The following is a 19823-nucleotide window of genomic DNA, read 5'->3' as shown; positions in this document are numbered from 1 at the left end:
CTGGCAGTACTGTATTTTTTTTTTTTGATCAGATGATCAGTTTGCTTAGCACACAAAAAAGCCAGCAGCCTCCCCCTCCAAAAATTAGCTCTCTGCTTCTATCTTCCATGACAGTTGAGTTCTTCAGTTTTGTAAGGCCCAAATACCAACTTCCAACATATCTCTGAAATATATTTTAATAACCACATGATTATTCCAGTGACATGTTCCAACTCCTTGGAATGAACAATCATTTTATTGAATATATTCAAACTCACGCTCGCACATACACACTTGGATGGCCGGTGCAGCTGGAATTCCTTCTGTGTGATATGATTATGATTGAGAAAGCATGCATATGTTCCTCCCTCCCCTTCATGCTAAGAAGTAATGAATAAAGTGTAGAGTGAATTATGTTGCTTAAATCATATTTGGATGTAGAAACAGGCAAGGAATTTGGTTCAAAGAAAAGGAGGAGATGCAGCGGGGTTTGTAAGAACTATCTAGATTAGTAAGGACAGAAAGCTAGTGCTTGGTGTTTTAAAGATAGAGATGATTTTTCTTCTTGTGCAGATTCCTTTCTAAACTTCTTCCCTTCAGTGTCTTCAGATTCAAGAAATTTCTATTTTTCTCATCTGCGTGCACTTTAAGTCATCATGTATTTTCTCACTTATGTAAAATGTTTATTTAACAGTTTTACTGCAGTGGTAAGCTACATGCTATTTCAAATCATAGACAGTGTAGTGATTACATTTCACGAAAGCTATGAGTGAAACTTAGATGACCCAGATCTAGGTTTTCTATTTGGCTCATGAGGGAGACATTCTTGTGAAATTATGGACATCAGGAAAACCTGTCTTTGAAAAAAAAATATCTTCAGTGAAGAATGATTTTTAGATCATTTTCTTAACTGAGTAGATACACTTTAAAATCTGTTAGAAGTAACGACCACCTTTGAAATGACTCTGTTGCCATTTCTGTTTGCTGTCCCCCAAACTACAGCTGTTGGCATTTTGATTGCCATAGCAATGAATAGCACTCCACACTGTGGCTTGCACACTCATCATAAAGTTAAATGGACATTCTTGTAACACCTGCTTGGATGGAACAGATGTTGGACAAGGTAAAATGTGTCAACAACAAATGGAAACTACTCCCTTAATGCAGCATGTGTCTTACTTGTCACCTGTCTGTTGTATTTTGTTCAAAGCTATTTCAAAAACACAAGTACTGCATTGAAACTGAGAAACAAAATGAATCATTTGTATTATCTGTCAGAATTTGCCTCGACACTGCTAGATTTCCTGTTGTTTCCTGTGTTCTATGTATACTTCAGTAAATCTTTTTGCAGAAATAATTTATTCAAAATATAACTATTGAAAATACGACTACAAAGAACTATTATTTCTCAGCTGGGCGCATTGAATTGCTTGTGGGTTTTGTTTTGTCACAGAATTTTGTGATAGATCTTTTGTTTATTGTATTAATATATTTCACTTTTAATAAGATTTCTTTCTCCATTTTTGGTTTGGTCTCAGAAGGGTTAACTTCACAGATAACTCACTACTGACATTTTAATCTCCAAAAAATTTGAAATTCACTCTTCTTTATTAGGGCTTCTCTCCACTGTTGGCTCTGCTCTCAGAAATTTGTTAAAAGCACTTTTAAAAAGTAACAGACTGATTTTAATATGACCCACTAATTTCAAAGGTTGTTTGTATACGATTCTGATTTTGGAAGAGTGTAAGATTTGAAGCAACCTGATAATTCGAAATTATAGTCTCCCTCTCCTGCAGAGCTGAGCGTTAGCATCTCCTTTGTGGGCAGGTCTGAGTCTTCTGTGCAGTATGAGAATTTGTATTCATGTCCCGGAGGACAGACTCTGTCAGAGCAGAGAATCCTTCCTCTGTGCAATCCCCTATTGTGCTTAGAACAATGCATGGGCAACAATTATACCTACCTCATAAGTTTGAGGAGCATAATTAAGATAATGAATGTACACCTTCTAAGCTGAAGGCACATATAGACTAAAAATATATATATATTGTTCTTGTTTACCACTTATCTAAAGTATCTGGCAATGCCCTTGCCATGTAGTAGGTGCTCAATAATTGTGGTTATATTACATTGAGACTGGGCTAGAATATACCTCTTCTAGGGCAGCTATCCCTGCTAAACCATACAATTTTTTCTTCTCTCAGTGAGCATTCATGGAGTTTCTTTCATATGCCAGAGCCTGGAACTAGCACTGTAGAGACAACTACAGTAAATTTGCTGTCTGTCTCACCCTCCAGCAAAGCACACAGACACTTAAAACAAATGGAGATAATTCATTGTGGTAAGTGTTGCAATTAATGTAGGCCGACAGTACTTTGAGAACACGGAGAAGTAAGCTATGAATTAGGGATTGCTAAACTTGTAAAAATGAGCAGAACTTTGTTGAACAGAGAATGGAAGAAGAGCTTTGTCAGGGGAGCACTCTAACCAGCAATGAACGCTCAGAACAGCACATGGACTGACGAGTCTAACTTTGGGCACAGGCTGACCCTCCAAAACCCCACTGGTGCTAAGAAAGACATATGGTTAGATGGGAGATAGATTGCAGTAAGGGAGAAATTGGAGGTGGAGAACACACAAGGAGGCTATTGGAATTTAACAGTAGGATAAGATGCTAAACTAGGCAGTGCCAGTAGAAAATGGAGGGTGATATAGAGAGAATATGAAACATATGGTTCATCTTAAATTTTCTTCTTGTCCCTGAGAAAAGGAATGAAGAAGGAAGCCAGAAAGCAAGGAGTCTAGATAAAGATAAAGGAGCAGAACCTTTTCTAGATAAAGAAAAGTCTATTCTGTATGCTATTAGCTAAGGTTCCCCATAGTTAATGTGAGAGGCTTCGGTAGATTCTGCTGCCCTGTCTACAACCCACCTCTAGCTCCTCGGAGTCTGGTCATCGTCCTCTCACCCACTTCTGAAACCGAACCTATATCAATGACACTCCATTTGTGTCTAACAGTTTTCATCTTAGAAACTGTGTGTATGTGGCTGTCAGTCTTAGGGAAGTGACCCTGACCAGGAGAACCCCAAGGCAGACAGTCCTACTCGGGCTGTTTTGAGGTTTTAGGAGCTTTGTAATTACCTTTCAAATATCACCATGTAGGTGACAGCCCTTACAAGGCTTATTCTGTCCAATGTTAAAGAAAGGGTGGGTCACTGAAGAGAACATGTAAAAAGCTATTAAACTTATAAAAATGAAAATATTAACTAACTTCTAGCAATCAGGAAGAAGAAAGCAAGTAGATACTATTTTACAACTTTCACTTTCCAGAAATTCAAATGGTCAGTGTTAAGAAGGATATGGATTCAAGAGACTCCTGTTACATATCGATGCTAATGCATTTTTATACAATCACACTGAGAACAATTTGGTGTTCTTTGGCAATGTCAGAGACCCCTCTGACCCAGCAATTCCACTCCAAGAAATTCTCCCATAAGTGTGTGTAGAGATGTTCACCGGAATACTGAGGACAGCCCTGTATCGAAGAATCTGTATTTCTGTCCTTGAGAGAATGGTAGTCATTCACTGGGGTCCATGTGAAAAAAAATGAACAAACAAAAAACTAAACTTTACATATATCAACATGGAAATTTGAAAAACAAAATGATGAGTGAAAATTTAAGTTTCAGTCTGGTGCTTGGTAGGATGACATCCCATGAAGGATAATGAAAAATGTATAAAATTAAAACCTTTGAATATACCCATTTTTATGGCTACACAAAAAGAAGTATAAAACATCCACTGAGATGATAAATACCAACTTTGGGATCGTGGTTTTCTTGGGAGGATGGAAGTGATTCAAGATAGGGTAGTAAAAGATATTTGGGAGCTTCAGTTGTCTTTATAAATTTTATTCGTTTGGCAGGTAGACAGCTTTTTTATATTCTCTGAAATTTTATATGCCTGCCTTATTTACAATAAAGAGAAAACCTTCATATGACTTTACTCTTGTGTTCATCTAATCTATCACACTACCCATTCATTTACTCTTTTTTGTCAAAATAATTTTATTTAAGTAAACCAAGAAAAGATTATTAGGGCTTAAACCATGGGAGAAGGGGACAGAGCATCATTAGAACACACATGTAAAGGAGATTTGGGAGTGAAGTTTTCAAGACTCAACGCTTAGATATGTGCACAGGTTTGTGGGTGGAAGAGGGCGAGGAGTCAAGTCTGATTCATTTAGGGCACTAGCATGGCCTTGGGCCATTGGGACAGGGGAGGAGGAGTGATATTGGCACTGAGGGAAATAAGGTCTCTATCTTTGTCTCAGTTCATGTTACACATTTGTCCATGAGCCTGACAATCTTGAAAACTTGAATTCAGTAATTATTTATTAAATATCTGCCATGTACAAGGCATAATAAATATAAAGAGAACCCTTCAATTTATGCATAAATACTCTTTTTCATGAACATTTTTCTTTAATGCTTATACCATTAATTTTTAAGCATCATGGTACAGTTACTGCTCCAGTAAATTCAGTTGAATTCAGTTGAGCAATTCCAGCTAAATCCAGGTGAATGGCAGTGTGCAGCCTTCATCAGGTGATTTGGTAACCACTTGAAAAAGAGTGAGAATCCTTTAAAAACTTCAGACCATGCAAACTCATTTAAATTTGTAAATTATTCAGAAGGAAAGTTAAAGGTACTTATCTTAAAACTATCCCAAATATGTATAGTGTATTAATTGAGTGAAAGCTGGGTAAGAAGTTATTCTTGTCCAAAAGTTATTTAGTTTCTGTGACAGTAAATATATAGTTAGAGAGATGATTTCAGCAACAGTTTAAATGGGAATATTTTTATAAAATTAGAAATATTGGTGTATTATCTCTATCTTTTTCATAGCTTCCCTTGGCTGTTAATTTAGCTTCAGAAAAGGGAAGTGGCCATAGGGACTCATAATTGTTCACAAAGAGGCAGTTACTGTTTGGGTTTCTACCTCTTGGTTGAAATCAGAACATTTCAACCAAGCCCTCGTTTTCCTTTGTCTAGGCCCAAGTCTTCTGTTCAAAGCTCTAGTTTGAGTCCTATTCCCAACAGAAACCTGAATTCCCAATCTAAATCTCGTTATGGTCTCCCTATTGCTGCCCTGCAGATCTTTCTGAGACTACATAATAGAGACAGGTGGGAAAATCACAGTCCACTCCTGTGTGCTCAGGAGACCCTGTGAGCTGAACCAGGTCCTTGGGAGCCTGAAGGGCATTAGTCCAGCATCAGACCTTTATAATGTCATCTTTGCTCTGCCACACCCCAATATACATGTATTATTTTAATTTTGCTATTTTTTCCAGTGCTGGAAAATTAAGCCAAAGACCACAGTAAAGTAACAATAAAGGCAAATTCCCTAGAGACTTGAAAAAAGACGTCATTTGTTGCCTCCGCATGGCTGCCAGTCAGCTCTTTTGATGTAAAGCATCTGTTCTCTTCAAGGAAACAAGAAAGGTCTGGTTCTTCTTTCTAGTCTGTGAAGTAGGAGGTGGTGTCATTTGTAGCATGGAGCCACAAGCCCCATGTTACTGGGTTGCAAGCTGCTGCCTGCCTTTGTTAACATGCTGCAAATTTCATCGGCTGTCTTTAATAAAAGAGGATGTGTGTGAGGGAAGACATCAGCAGTTGTAGCTGGGTTCTGTTCTCCAGCCCATGAGTCATGGCTGGCAGACAGCAGTGACACCCAGTGTGCAGTCAGCCAGCCGTCACCTGGACTGCTTGCATTTCAGTTATCCAGCTAGGTCATCTTTGAGTCTATTTAGAAACCTTACAGGCTCTTACTTGGTTATGGAAAGGCTTTTTAATTCCTTCTTCTCTAAGTATATTCAGTCATTTATGATTCTGTTAATAAAGCCCCATTTAAATACTCACTACCTTAAGTAATTACCATATTTTTAGGACTATAAGATGCACCGGCCCATAAGGTGCACCTAGGTTTTAGAGGAGGAGAATAGAAAAAAAAAATTTGAAGTAAAAAAATGTGGTAAAATATTTAATAACCTATGACCCCATTCCACCACCACCCCCACTCCCAGCAAGCCAGGCAAGCTACATTCAGACTACAAGATGCACCCCCCTTTCCTCCCAAATCTGGGGGGGGGGGTCTTATATTCCAAAAAATACAGTGTACAGCCAAGAGAAGAATTGTATTTTATGGGAGAAGAGACATTTGATCTGACATACTTTGTTGTATAGGAACTCCATTCTATTATTTAAGGAAAAAAAGCCTTCATTTCAGAAGCCATAAAATGATATAATCTAGATCTGGAAATGGCAATGGCTTCTAGAAGAGTGCTTCTCAAATTTTAATGAGCATGCAAAGCACCTGGGTACCTTGTTAAAATTAAGATTCTGATTCAGTAGGTGGTACCTGAAATTCTTCATTTCTGTCAAGCACCAAGCTGATGCTGATGGCACTCCCTGAACTTTTGTTTTTGCAGCAAGGCTAGACGACCTGGAGGTATTCAGTTCACTGGGCGTCTACTAATTTACCTTTGTGATTGCTGTGGAGGGGACATATGATGAATTTAGAAGATAGAGTCCTTATCTTTGAAAAGAGAAAATAACTGTTATAATGAGAAAGTAGTCTGTAACCAGTTTTATTCATAAAGTTTTTACACATGAAATTGTTCATGTCAAGGTAACTTTTGACACTTTCAGAGCAGTTACCCAAGGCAATGGATATGTATGTCATATTTGAATGTACTGGGATGTGAATTTCATCAGTTCCCATTGATGCAAATAAGAATCTGTAGGGACGTTTTAATAAGCATTACATATGTTCACTGATTTTTAAAACAAAGGACTTTTAATTCTATTAAAATACATACATTCAAAATGTTTCCTCTGAAGACAGTAATCTATTTAAAATTAAAAACCTGTTTAAAATATCAAATGATGTTCTTAAATATGAACATTTTAGTTTACTTGGATTTCTATTCTTTAGTGAACGAAATTAATGAGTATTATGTGAACTTGCATGAGATCCATTATCCCACATTAGCTTCATAATTTGATTTTGATAAACTTCATGAAAGTTTTTGATTATTTTTGTTTAATGAGTAACAGGCTAGTATGGATTATGCAAAATTAAAGTTATTCTAAAACACCATTATAATTAGCATTCAGACTCATTTGATAACAGATTTCATTATATTTTCCTAAAATAATATTAACATCTTTTTTTATCATTAGATAGTAGGGAAGTGACTCAAAGTATTCTGAGGACAGAAGAACCCAGGCTGCAATTTAATAATAATAGTAAAGACTTGGTATACTTAGCCACCTACTATCACAACCTTGTCTTCCAGGTTTAACCTAAGAAAGGCTAAAAAAACTAGTGAAGGAAGAGCTAGTTTAGAACACCTCAGTTTTTTGGATTCAGCAGTCATTGAGGCACAATGACAAGGAGATTCTGCTTTGTGTTTTTGAGATGATAAGGAGACAGAAAAGAAGAGGAAAAAGATAATATGTAGTCTCCTAATCTCAACAACTCTAGGAAAGAAGCACTGTTTTTATCCCATTTCTTGCAGAAAGTGAGGTCTCACCTGCTCATTCAACTTGTCCAAGTGCACATATTTCTGGGGTGGAACTGCCATTGGAACCCAGGCAGTGTGACTCAGTAACCTCTGAGTGTTTTTGAAAATCCCCTTGAGTTGCAATTATAGTTAGGTACAGACACTTTGATAATAAAGTAATTCAAGAAATAACAGCTATCCCACAGAGCCATCTGGTTTCTCTCACCCCAGTCACTGGGCCTCTTCTGTTTCTGTTAAGTAAGGGATGGTCTCCAACCATGGTTCTCCCTCCCCATTTCCTCTCTTCTTACTCAGGACAGCAGGAAGTTTGAGCATTTAATCTGTTTAGCATCTCTAGAAATTCAGACTGTGAACACACTTCACTATCAAGTTTAGTAGCTATTTATTGATAGTGGTGTGAAGTTCTGTGAAGGGACATAATTCAGAAATGTGTTCGGGCATCAAGCACAAGATAATAATGGGCGTTATGATAACACTTTCTCTTAGGAAGACAGAGTAGGTGATGCTGTTTTCGGTTTCCAATGTGGAGCAATTCACTGCACATGTAATTTGGAGCTATGTTTATTTGGATTGGTGTTTAAAATGAGATATTGACCATCTGTATGTTTCTTGAGAAGTGTGGAGTCATCTTGACCAAAGGTTTTTGAAGGTCAAAAGTAGCTTATATTTGTAACATTGTTTTTGGAAAGGCTATTGAAAACTTGGAGAATAATGCCCAGTAGTTGAGGACTTAAGAGAATTTTGGTGTACACCCAGAAACATGTTATGTAGCCATTGAATTAAAAATTGTAATGTATGTACAGCAACATAGATATCACAAACATGCCTTTGCTAGGCCTCAAACATGAAGAACATAAACTTGACATTTGTAGGGTTTCTACCATATGCATGTATGGTGCTACATTATTTTCTGTAACAAGGTGATGTTATTTCAATATTTCATAAGTCAAAGAATTGAGGCACAATGTACTAGAGGGCTTCAGCAAAAAGTTTCAGTGGTGGTTGAGCAAGAACTCAAATCCTCATCTCTTAAAATCTAAATCTGATCTTCTTTCCCAGTAGGTTTAGTCTGAGCTATTCACCCCTCTCCCCAGTATTGCTTTGGTTCAGAAATAATTTATAGTAGAGAATGGGGACACATGAATTCAGCTGAAAAGTACATGCATTATGAAAGTACTAAATCATAAAAATAATTGTGAATTATTTTAGGCAATATCAGATTTGCCAGGACAATTAAGAGTTGACATCATCTGAAAAATGAAAACATAATCTTAGCATAAACACTTTTTGTTTTATCTTATATCTGAAATATGCATTTATGTAACTGCCAAAATATTAACTCCTGTCTGTTAGCCAGAAAGTTCCAGGGACAAGACAAGAGCAGTGCAGCCCTTACCAATAGATAGCAAGTCAAATGTTTTTTCCTTTGGGAAGGAGTTTTGTTATTAACTACTGTTTGATAATTTGGGGATGGGACCCCTGTATTAAACTAGTGCTACATAACTCATACTTTTTTTTAGACGTTGCCTTTTAATTGATAACTTTATATTGCAATTATCACATATTACAGAAAAATCTCTTTGCAAATTACTTTTAAACAAATACCAAAACAACAATAAAGGTTACATTTTCTGTGCCATATTTTGTCTATTTCATGTGTTTTTACTTTGCTATATTTATAGTAAACGTTCACTCTTAGAAGTTTAAGAACTGTTTGACTTAAAAATGAGGACTTTGTCTCATTAAACTACTTGGGTTAGATCTGGAAAGGACTCGAATGGTTGCATCTGATTTTTTTTTTCAGGGCATTTACCCTGAAAGCATCAGTAAAATTTTACAGTATATTTTATTTATTTATAGTTCTGTAAGTGGCATGGAATATTGCTAAGGAGAGGAAACAAAAAGTGAGTGGACATAGATTTGTCAACTTTTCCCACTTAAGTTTTATTTCTTGGTGTTGAGTTGGAAAAAAGTGTAATTCTGAGTCTGAAATTGTATAACTTTCAACTTTTTTCTCAGAAAAGTACAACTTGACTAGGTTACTAGGTTTTCATATGTAGCCCATGCTTTCTCATAAAAGAAGAAAACTTTTCCCCTAGCTGCCTGCCTGCCCTTTTTAAGGTACAAAGTATACAGCTGCTGCAAGGAAACCTTTTTTTTTTCCCTTCCTAGTTATCTTTGTCTGTTTGTATAAATTGCTAAATTGCTTCCATAAAATGCCTCCAGACATAAGGAAATCATTTGCATAAGTGGATGAAGATTTTTGCCTTCCTTGAAAGAAAGCTTTGAAAGCTCCTCTTAATCATTTTTCCCCCTCTCTGGTCCTAGTATCCAGCGGCGCTGATGAACCTGGGAGCCATTCTGCACCTCAACGGCCGACTCCAGAAGGCGGAGGCCAACTACCTGCGGGCGCTGCAGCTCAAGCCCGATGACGTCATCACGCAATCCAATCTCCGCAAGCTCTGGAACATCATGGAAAAACAAGGCTTAAAGACTTCCAAGACCTGACACACGAGGGCGGTACCTGGTCCTCCATTAATTTAAGCTGGCTTCACTAACGAACAGGATTTCCCAGCAGTGCTATGACGAGCTAGTTTGGACTTTAAAACTAGGGCAGACGTCGCAAAGGTCACAGCCACTTCTGGGAGTATCCACTTTGCTGTTGGCACAGCCATTAACACCAAAAATGGGGGGAACATTGGAAACCTCCCGAAGGATGTAATTGTTACCCATAGAACTAAACCAGAGCACTTAAAACAGGATATTTTGGCATTCTTGCAGAGGGGTTAGGGTCTAACTTTCAAATTCTGTTCATTTTTGAAAGCTAATTTAGAAATTATATTGTTTCTGAAACACTGTGAGTGGAAGCCCCAGTGTCCATTCAGCCACTGTAAACTATTGAGGTCAAATGTTCATAGGAGTGGTTAAGGCGCAGTGTGAGTCCTAGGGGGCTGGCCAGTCATCCTGACGCTGCTGTCTTCCCTCTTTGGGGCAGCCTGCTTATCGATTTCTGAAACTCAGAAAACTTTTTTAAAAAGCACTATGCCAGGACCTATCAGAATCTAAAGTTGTTTGCTGACTAGTACATATAACATTTTATGATTTGGATGTCAGTCTTCACTTTTTGGGGTATAATTTGCTTTTCATGTTCAGAAGAGGTTGTGCAGAGTAGAGTGACCCACATTTCACACTGGTGTTGTAGGAGGGGCTGGGGAGGCCTCATACGTGCCAGGCAGGCATTTTTTATTTTACTGTCACCGTTATTTCCCCCAAAACTATCTAGGAGAATCCACTGTATTAATTCTTAAGCTTTTGAAATTACCTTTTTAAAATGGCTATACCTGGTGAATGTGCATGCTTATATAAGGATTATATCAAAAGGAAGCTTAAAAGTGTCTACTTCCAATAACTATCCAGGAGCTACTTGACAAAAAGGGAAGGTGCTTTGTGCTTTCCAGATGTTGCCGGTTAAAAGATCAAGTTTGCTCAAAGGGGTGTAATGATGGCTGCCAATGACTTCATGTTTGGGAGGAAGTTAGTATGGAAGGCTAATCACTTTCTTTATAGTAGGTACCAAAACAGTAATACTGATAAGTTTTTAAGGAATTGTTTTTATCGTATTTTTCATATTTCACTCTTCCCCAAAAGACATAAAAATGACTTCTTATGTTAAACTGCAGTAGAGTGTAGCATTGGCCTGTGTGTTTTTACGTCTTTTGCCACATGCTTTTTACAGTTGAAAACCATTTTTCACTTGCGAAGTTGGTATTTTATTTCATTACCTATTAGTAACCACTTCAACAATCATTTCACGAGTAAAAGCATATTAGTGAACTAGAGAAGAACATTTGTTGAACATTTTTGACTTGAAGTCAAACTTTGCTACTAAAAATTAACTTTGTAAAAACAGTCCACTAGCAGCTTCTTCATAGAGAAAGTAGAAATACAATACTCTATATATTTATTTATTTATTATTCTACCATAGCAAAATAACAAAACAAAACTTGATTCATCAAGCCAATTCCTTGCAGCTCAAAATTAGCTTTTTCTCCTTTCCACTTATGTTCCATGTCTATATGGTCAGCATTCCTATTAAAAGGAAGCTGGACCTACAAATACATCATAGTACGTTTTCTCCATATTCTGTGTTTTCTGCATATCTGAATACAGTGGGATAAAGAATTTAAAGTGATGTTCCTAGGACACTAGTGTTTTTTGTGAGAAGGGAAAATGTAGTGAGAGAGAGTTGTTGATAGCATTAATAAGAAGGCCCTCCTAATATGTTTGGTATTTTGTAAACATTTCATTGAGGGGCCAGAAGTTAAATTATAACTAAATCACTGTGTTCTCAGAATGATATTTAACATTTTGCAACAACAAACCCATGGTCAAACCAAAAGTGTGGGTTAAAGTGTATTTTTCATCTTCTCCTGCATTGGCAATTGCAAAAATAAAAAATTATAAATAAGGAATTTAATATAAGGATATAGAGATGAATTCAATGTCTAACATTTTTATTTATTTAAATAGTTATTGACCTATGATGACTTCCTAGTCTTAACACTTTATGTGTTTTTATTGTTACGGTTCTTCCTTTCAAAACACTTGGTTCTTAATAGGCTCGCTGATCGCACAGCAGAGGCACTCCATGTTGACCCAGTTCTCAAGGAGCATTAATAACTCGGACTGTGTCATGAAATGCATGGATCTTTCATAACAAGATGTCCCTGACACCTTTCATTCCAGGGCTGGGTTTAGACCAACTTAGGGGGAGGGCTGGGGGGGCTATTGAACATGGTCAAAAAATGTCTCCGCTCAGGGATTTATGGTGGGTTATTGCAGACAGTGCTAAAAATATAGAGCACAAGACAAGTTTACTAAATTAAAATTTTATTTTTTGAGAAACTGTTATTTGTATAAATTATCAAGATTTGTAGGCTTTCCTTTTGTAGAAATAATTGTTTTATGTGCCAGAGAATTTCAATTTTGTTTTCAACAATAAAGCATTAATAACAAATACATTGTGTCAGCCTTTTTAAAATCATCTACACCAACAGCACTTACACTCCCATGGATTTTAACAGGACTAGGGGATGATTTTTAAAAGGTGGCGATTGAGAGTCAACTGGAGACAGAATGTGGCTAATGTATAATGCATGATCATTACTTTTTAGGGTTGTTGAAATCAGATTTGCCATGTTCAGAAATGATGATATAATTTTTGTTTTGTAGGTAAACTATAATAGGAAACTATTAGAAAATATCCCAAGCAGGACCAATTCTCTGCTTCCTGGGTTGCTTGGTAAAAACAGCCATTTCCAGAAGACCCTGATCCTCTAGTTCTGGTTCTGGAGGAAAAAAGCACAGCCCTATTCTGCTGAGAGATATGGGTGAGGCACATTCAGGGGCCAGGTATAAAGAAACCTTTGGTCCTAAACGAGGTGGCAAACTGACAGATGGAGAGTTCTATAGTCTTGTTTAAATTGTTGTTATGTAATAATATGATTGTGTAGGGCTTAAATTCCTTTATTATAGGATAAAATTTAGCTATAAAGATTTTATTTTCTGCTAACCATTCTATGGATGTGTCAGGTTATGCTCCAGCCTTACAGTTAAGGAAACCATGGCTGAGACATATGAAATAGCTTGTTCAGGTCACAAAGCAGCAAGCTTGTCCCCTTGTTGTCCTAAGCTTTTATGTCCCATCACGTGAGCACTCAGGCACTAAGCCCAAGCCTGAAGATGAAGGCTTTCACCCTCCTTGGCATTCCTCTAGCTATTCCGTCTTCCACAAATGATTTTATCTCCCTTTCTCACTACAGATAGCCATGAAGATCAGTGAGGTTGCTACAGTCTGAATGTTTATGCCCTGGTCCCCAAACTCATATGTTGAAAACCTAATGCTTACAGGTGATGGGGAAGTAGGGGAGTGATTAGGTCATGAGGGTGAAGCCCTCATGAAAGGGATTAGTGCCCTCATAAAAGAGGCCCCAGAAAACTCTTAGCCCTTCCTACAGGAGAGGATTCAACAAAAAGTTTTCAACCCAGAAGAGGGCCCGCACGTGACCATGCTGGCACCCTGATCTCAGACTTCTAGGTTCCAAACTGTAAGAAATAAATTTCTGTTGTCTGTAAGCTGCACAGTCTGTGATATTTTGTTGTAGCAGCCCAAACAGACCAAAACAGGTAATGCATGAAAAACACATTAAAAAATGTAGTGTGAAAGCCAAAAAAGACTTCAGGGAACATGTAACTACCCCATTTTACTTTCCACCTATGGAACATAGGGCCTCTAAGTTAAGTGATTTAACCAAGGTCCCAAAACAAGTTAGTGGTAGTTACACAACAGGCTGTAGGAATACATTATTAAGAGATCTTCCTATATGAAGCAATTACATAATGATTCCATTTTTAAAAATTTAAATGTTTTCTTTAATATATTTTATTGATTATGCTATTAGTTGTCCCATATCCCCCCTTTATTCCTCCCTGCCCCTTAGTTCATGTCCATGGGTTGTACATATAAGTTCTTTGGCTTCTCCATTTCCTACACTATTCTTAACCTCCCCCTGTCTATTTTCTACCTACCATTTATTCCCTGTACTTTTTCCCCCATTCTCCACCTTCCCCTCCCCGCTGATAATCTTCCATCTGATCTCCATTCCTGTCATTTTGTTCCTGTTCTAGTTGTTTGCTTAGTTTGTGTTTGTTTTTAGGTTCAGTTGTTGATAGTTGTGAGTTTGTTGTCATTTTACTGTTCATAGTTTCAATCTTCTTTTTCTTAGATAAATCCCTTTAACATTTCATAGAATAAGGGCTTGGTGATGATGAACTCCTTTAACATAACCTTATCTGGAAAGCACTTTATCTGCCCTTCCGTTCTAAATGATAGCTTTGCTGGATAGAGTCATCTTTGATGTAGGTCCTTGTCTTTCATGACTTGTAGCACTTCTTTCCAGCCCCTTCTTGCCTGCAAGGTCTCCTTTGAGAAATCAGCTGACAGTCTTATGGGAACTCCTTTGTAGATAATTGCCTCCTTTTCTCTTGCTGCTTTTAAGATTCTGTCCTTATCTTTAATCTTGGCTAATGTAATTATGATATGCCCTGGTGTGTGCTTCCTTGGGTCCAACTTCTTTGGGACTCTGAGCTTCCTGGACTTCCTGGAAGTCTATTTCCTTTGCTAGATTAGGGAAGTTCTTCTCCTTCATTATTTGTTCAAGTAAGTTTTCAATTCCTTGCTCTTCTTCTCCTTCAGGCACCCCTATGATTCAATTGTTGGAATGTTTAAAGTTGCCCTGGAGGTTCCTCAGCCACTCCTCATTTTTTAAAATTCTTGTTTCTTCTTTCTGTTCTGGTTGACTTGTTTCGTTCTTCCTTTTGGTCCAAACCATTGGCATGAGTCCCAGTTTCCTTCCCTTCACTTTTGGTTCCCTGTACATTTTCCTTTATTTCACTTAGTGTAGCCTTCAGTTTGTCCTCTATTTTGCAATCATACTCAACGAATTCGGTGAGCATTTTTGAACTGTGCATCTGATAGGTTGGCTATCTCTTCATCACTTAGTTGTATTTTTTCTGGAGCTTTGATCTGTTCTGTCTTTTGGGCCATTTTGTTTTTGTCTTGGCATGCCTGTTTTGCCATAAGGGGAGAAGCCTTAGGGATTCACCAGGGTGGGGCAAGCCTTGTCACTGCCTTGTGATGATGTATGTAGGGGAGGGATCTGGGAGGGAACAATGCTGCTTGCTCTGCTCTCTGCTGGTTTTCAGTCACTTCCCCTGCTACTCACCAGCAGATTTGGCCATTCTGGTGCTGATTCCCAGGTGGATGGGTTTGTGTACATTCCAGGATCCTGTGGGTCTCTCCAATGAACTCTCCTGTGAGGCTGGGAGTTTCTCCTGCGACCTCAACCCCACAAGTATTTTCAGTCAGAGGTTTGAGGCTTTATTTCCCCACATTGGAGCCCTAGGTTGTGCAGTCTGTCTTGCTCCCAGTTGTTCCTCCTGATTTATCTGCACTCAAATGTGGGATCTGCCAGTCTGCAGGCCACTGCCTTGTGGTGAGTCCTCTCTGCTCGGCTGCCAGTCCCTGCCCCTCCTACCGGTCGGGATAAATGTTTCTTCTTTAACTCCTTAGCTGTGGGCCTTCCACACAGTTCAATTTTCTGGCAATTCTGGTTATGTTTTGTTTTTAAATTTGTTGTCCTTCTTTTGGTTGTGCGAGGAGGCACAGTGTTTCTACCTATGCCTCCATCTTGACCAGGCTAAATGTTATTTTTCAATTACAGTTTATATTCAGTATTTTCTTTTCAGGTATACAGCATAAGTGTTAGACAATCATATGCTTTATAAACTGTTTCCCTCGGTATTTCCAATACCCACATGGCAGTGTGCATAGTTATTACAGTATTTTTGACTATGTTCCCTGAGATGCACATTATATCTGCATGACTATTTTGTAACTACCAACTTGTTAATTCCTTCAATTTTTTCTCTCAGCCCCCCAACCTTCCTCTCCTCTGAACAGGCAACCATCAGTCTGTTCTCTGCAATTATGAGTTTGTTTCTATTTTGTTGGTTCTTTTATTCTGTTCTTTAGATTCCACGTATAAGTGAAATTGTGCGGAATTGGCCTTTTTCTGCCTGTCTTATTTCACTTAGCATAATACTCTCTGTCACAAGTAGTAACATTTCATTCTTTTGTATGGCCAATTGATTCCACCTTAAAATCAAGGTATAGTTTCAGTTGTGTTAAAACACTAGACTCTGAACCTGTAAGGCAGGGCCCTGTCTTTCTCTTTTGGCTCATTTTCTCCTGCCTGGCATTGTTAAGTAGATGAAAATTTCATCGATTATTTGCTCATGACCAAAGTGATATTTTTTTTTAAATCACTTTCTACAAACTTGAGATTTGGGGATTCACTGACTCCTTGTGTTTGGTGTTTTCACCTCAGTGATGACAGTTTTCACATAGTATACGTTTTCTGAACAAAGAAAGGAAGTACAGCTACATCTCAGATATTCTAGTACAAGGAGAGAGACTGGGTTTCTGTGCATAATTTAAGAATTATAATCCAATTCATTTGTATGTACCTTTTGGAGATGATTTTTCAGCTAATTTAAATATTATTGTCAATACTATAGAATTTGCTTCCCACTATTTAAAACTGAACTCAGTTTAATGAGGGGGAATTACTAGAAAGCTTGCCTTAAGCACTGGAACAGCCACACACAGTGAGGAGAGAGCAAGGTGAGATGAAAGTGTAATTGTGCGAACGCTGTTATGCTTAGTTTTGCAGCAGAGAAAGATGCATGTGTACCAGGACTTGAAGCTTCTTGCTCTCATTTTGGGTGGTCTTCCTGCAGGATACAATCAGAGGCCTTTGAATTGGCTTTCATTTAATCTGCCACTTCACTACATACTGGCCTTTTCTTACTGTTTTTGTTCCAGAGAGATTTGAGATATATTCCCTGCCACCCCCCAAACACTGGAGTACTTCTGAAATTTAAAGTGTTTTGTTAATTTGAGATTCCTGTGAAGCTTTTTCTCTAAGTTTCCTAAAACATCCCCCCTAGCTTCTTACAACTGGCCTCTGATGTTATTCAGTTGTCTACTTGGAAAGAGTGGAGAGTAGGGCTTTTGTTTAACAAGATCTTTGGATCAAATGAGAAAGTTACACATATGCGAGACAACTTGGTGAGACTGAAGGAGTTCAGAATAGGCCTTTTAAGATGTGCGGCTTTGGCATGTTGGTTATTTTGAGCTGAAAGTAGTTGAGACCCTGCAGCCTCAGGAGAAACTTTGGTCACTCTCTTAACTACCAAAGCACAGGTGGCAAACACAAGGCCCACAGGCCAAATCCGGCCCTCCACCTTTTTTTATACACCCAGCACCTTGTTTCTACCTGGTGGCAATGCCAAGCTCCTTGCCCCTAGTTAAGTTGTTACACTTACACAGTCCTAAAATTACATTCATCCCTTTGAAGGCAACAGCAAGGCTGATGTGGCCCCTGGTGAAAATGAGTTTGACACCCCTAAATTAGAGGATTATAAATTGGGGGTCTTGCCCATGACAGTTATTATCAGAGGTAATATTTTATGACTTATATATATGGCAGGAAAAATTTCTAATTACTGAATATCTGTTCTTGTCCTATGAATTTCCCTACTCCCCTCTGAAGCCACAGGCATCTTACCTTATCCCTTAACTCAGTATGAGTTATATAAATAAATAAATATTCCTTAACTCAGTATGATATACATATATAATTTGACTCTTCTGTCACTGAATTTCTCATGTGTGTGGGGGTCTCTGACTCTGTTATATATGTGGGGTTCCCATATTTTCTCTTGTTAATCTGCCTTATGTAGATTTCATTAGTAGACCATCTGAAAGATTCTAGAAGGGCAATATAAAATTTCTCTCTTCCCCACAAGGTCATTAAAAAATATCTATAGGGCCCTGGCTGGTATAGCTCAGTGGATTGAGCACTGGTCTGCAAACCAAAGGGTCACCAGTTTGATTCCCAGTAAGGGAACATGCCTAGGTTGTGGGTCGGGTCCCCAGTAGAGGGCACATGAGAGGCAACCACACACTGATGTTTCTCTCCCTCTCTTTCTCCCTCCTTTCCCCTCTAAAAATAAATAAATAAAATCTTTAAAAAATACCTATAGGAATCCAAGAAATTAACATAGTATATAAAAATATATTTGGGAAAAGTTTCTGGAGATTCCCAAAAGGAGAAAGTCAAAGATGAAAAGATAGACACACAGGAAATTGACTATTAATGGCCATTAGTAATAATTAAGTTTATGTTGTAGAGGTGGAGGATTTAATTAGAACAATTTGAGACTGTGTCCTTTTTTGTGTCCAGTAATCTGCCAAGATGAAGCCATTGTGTTGTAGGGGAAAAAGAAAATGTGTAACAAATAGGAGTGTATAATACAATCACAGCAGAAGCCAGAAAAATGTTCAACCAATTTGAAGTCTAGACCAGAACTGGCTGTCTATTCTGATTTGAAATATATTTATTTTTTTTCCTTCTCCTTTGGATTTGACAGGAATATCACTCATTCAGACAAGGCTATCAGCAATTCTCAAGTCAGATGGATAGAATAGCGCTCCATATTTCAAGTAATAGCTCAAGACTTCTAGAAACACTTTTTCTAATAATTTTCTATCATATCTTTTTCTTTTACATCCTGGAAGACTCAAAATGAAATGAAATAATGCCTCTGAAATCTTTCTCTTGTTAATATTGAGCAGCTAGAGACTTTGGAAGAAATGAATAGAAAGTTGTTTTTTTTTAAGTATGGTGAGAGAAATCAAACAATTTGTTTCCAAAAATACTAAAAATATTGTAAGAGAATTAAAATGCCTTTCTTTTCAACTTAACACCCCTCTTGTATAGTGTACAACATTTTTTGCTACCAGACAATCAGAGCTGGCGAGGGAGGAGACGGCTGAGCGATGGTGTGTGGGTGAGGAGGGGAAACACGTGATCACCTTTGATTTTACTGGGGGCCTTTTTCTAATCTTATTGAGTAAGTAATGACTCTATTGATTTAGTCATGATTAAAAACTCTGCAGACATCAACTTATGAAATTACATAGAGCCAATTAATAATCTTGATAGATTTTTCAATTTAAATTCTTTTTGTGTTATTCTAAATATGTCATCACGCTTGATGTCTGGGGACTTTACATTTCCTTTGCAATAGACTGTTATTCTCTATATGGACCTTTGCCTGTACTTTACAATGATGACAGTGTGGGAAATTTCACAAGGATTATGATGCTTCAAAGTATGTTTTTTAAAAATCTGTCCTGTGCTACCAAATATTTGGATGTTACTACATAGTATTATATTAAAATATTACTGAATAGTTTTGCATTGCATGATGTGGAAGAGTACATAGAGTAAAATATTTTTAAAATCCCACGAGTTTAACTTGCCCAGTTACCCTGTTGATGGTATTATGAAAATGTGAATATACCAGCAAAACCCATGTCTTTTATAGAGCAAGTCAAGTAACTTTATTTAACTTGTTGTCACTTTGGTTTATAAAACTAATTATTATTTGGACTTGTATCTGTTCCAAAATTGTGCTCTATGATGGTGTTAAAGATGAGTTATTCTGTGCTGTTTCTCAAGTGGCCACAAAGTGACACTCATAAAAATCATAATCACAACATCAGAGAGCAGGAGGGACCAATGGATTTGTCCTCTGCACTTTACAAATGAAGCAGCTGAAGTTCAGTCCA

General features: G+C 37.7%; 1 protein-coding gene across 1 annotated transcript in view; it reads left to right on the top strand.

Annotated features, from left to right (window-relative positions):
* Positions 1-12581, top strand: part of TMTC2 (transmembrane O-mannosyltransferase targeting cadherins 2) — a 399848-nt gene extending 387267 nt beyond the window's left edge. The window contains exon 12 of the mRNA XM_028532039.2: positions 9892-12581. Coding sequence (XP_028387840.1) covers positions 9892-10071 — 180 coding nt within the window. The 3' untranslated portion in view covers positions 10072-12581. The remainder of the gene's footprint in view (positions 1-9891) is intronic.
* Positions 12582-19823: the final 7242 nt, after the last annotated feature.

This window comes from Phyllostomus discolor, chromosome 2 (genome assembly GCF_004126475.2).
Source record: "Phyllostomus discolor isolate MPI-MPIP mPhyDis1 chromosome 2, mPhyDis1.pri.v3, whole genome shotgun sequence".
In the NCBI taxonomy this organism is placed as follows: domain Eukaryota; kingdom Metazoa; phylum Chordata; class Mammalia; order Chiroptera; family Phyllostomidae; genus Phyllostomus; species Phyllostomus discolor.
Note: the sequence above shows the minus strand (reverse complement) of the source record. Positions and strands in the feature narration are given on the sequence as shown.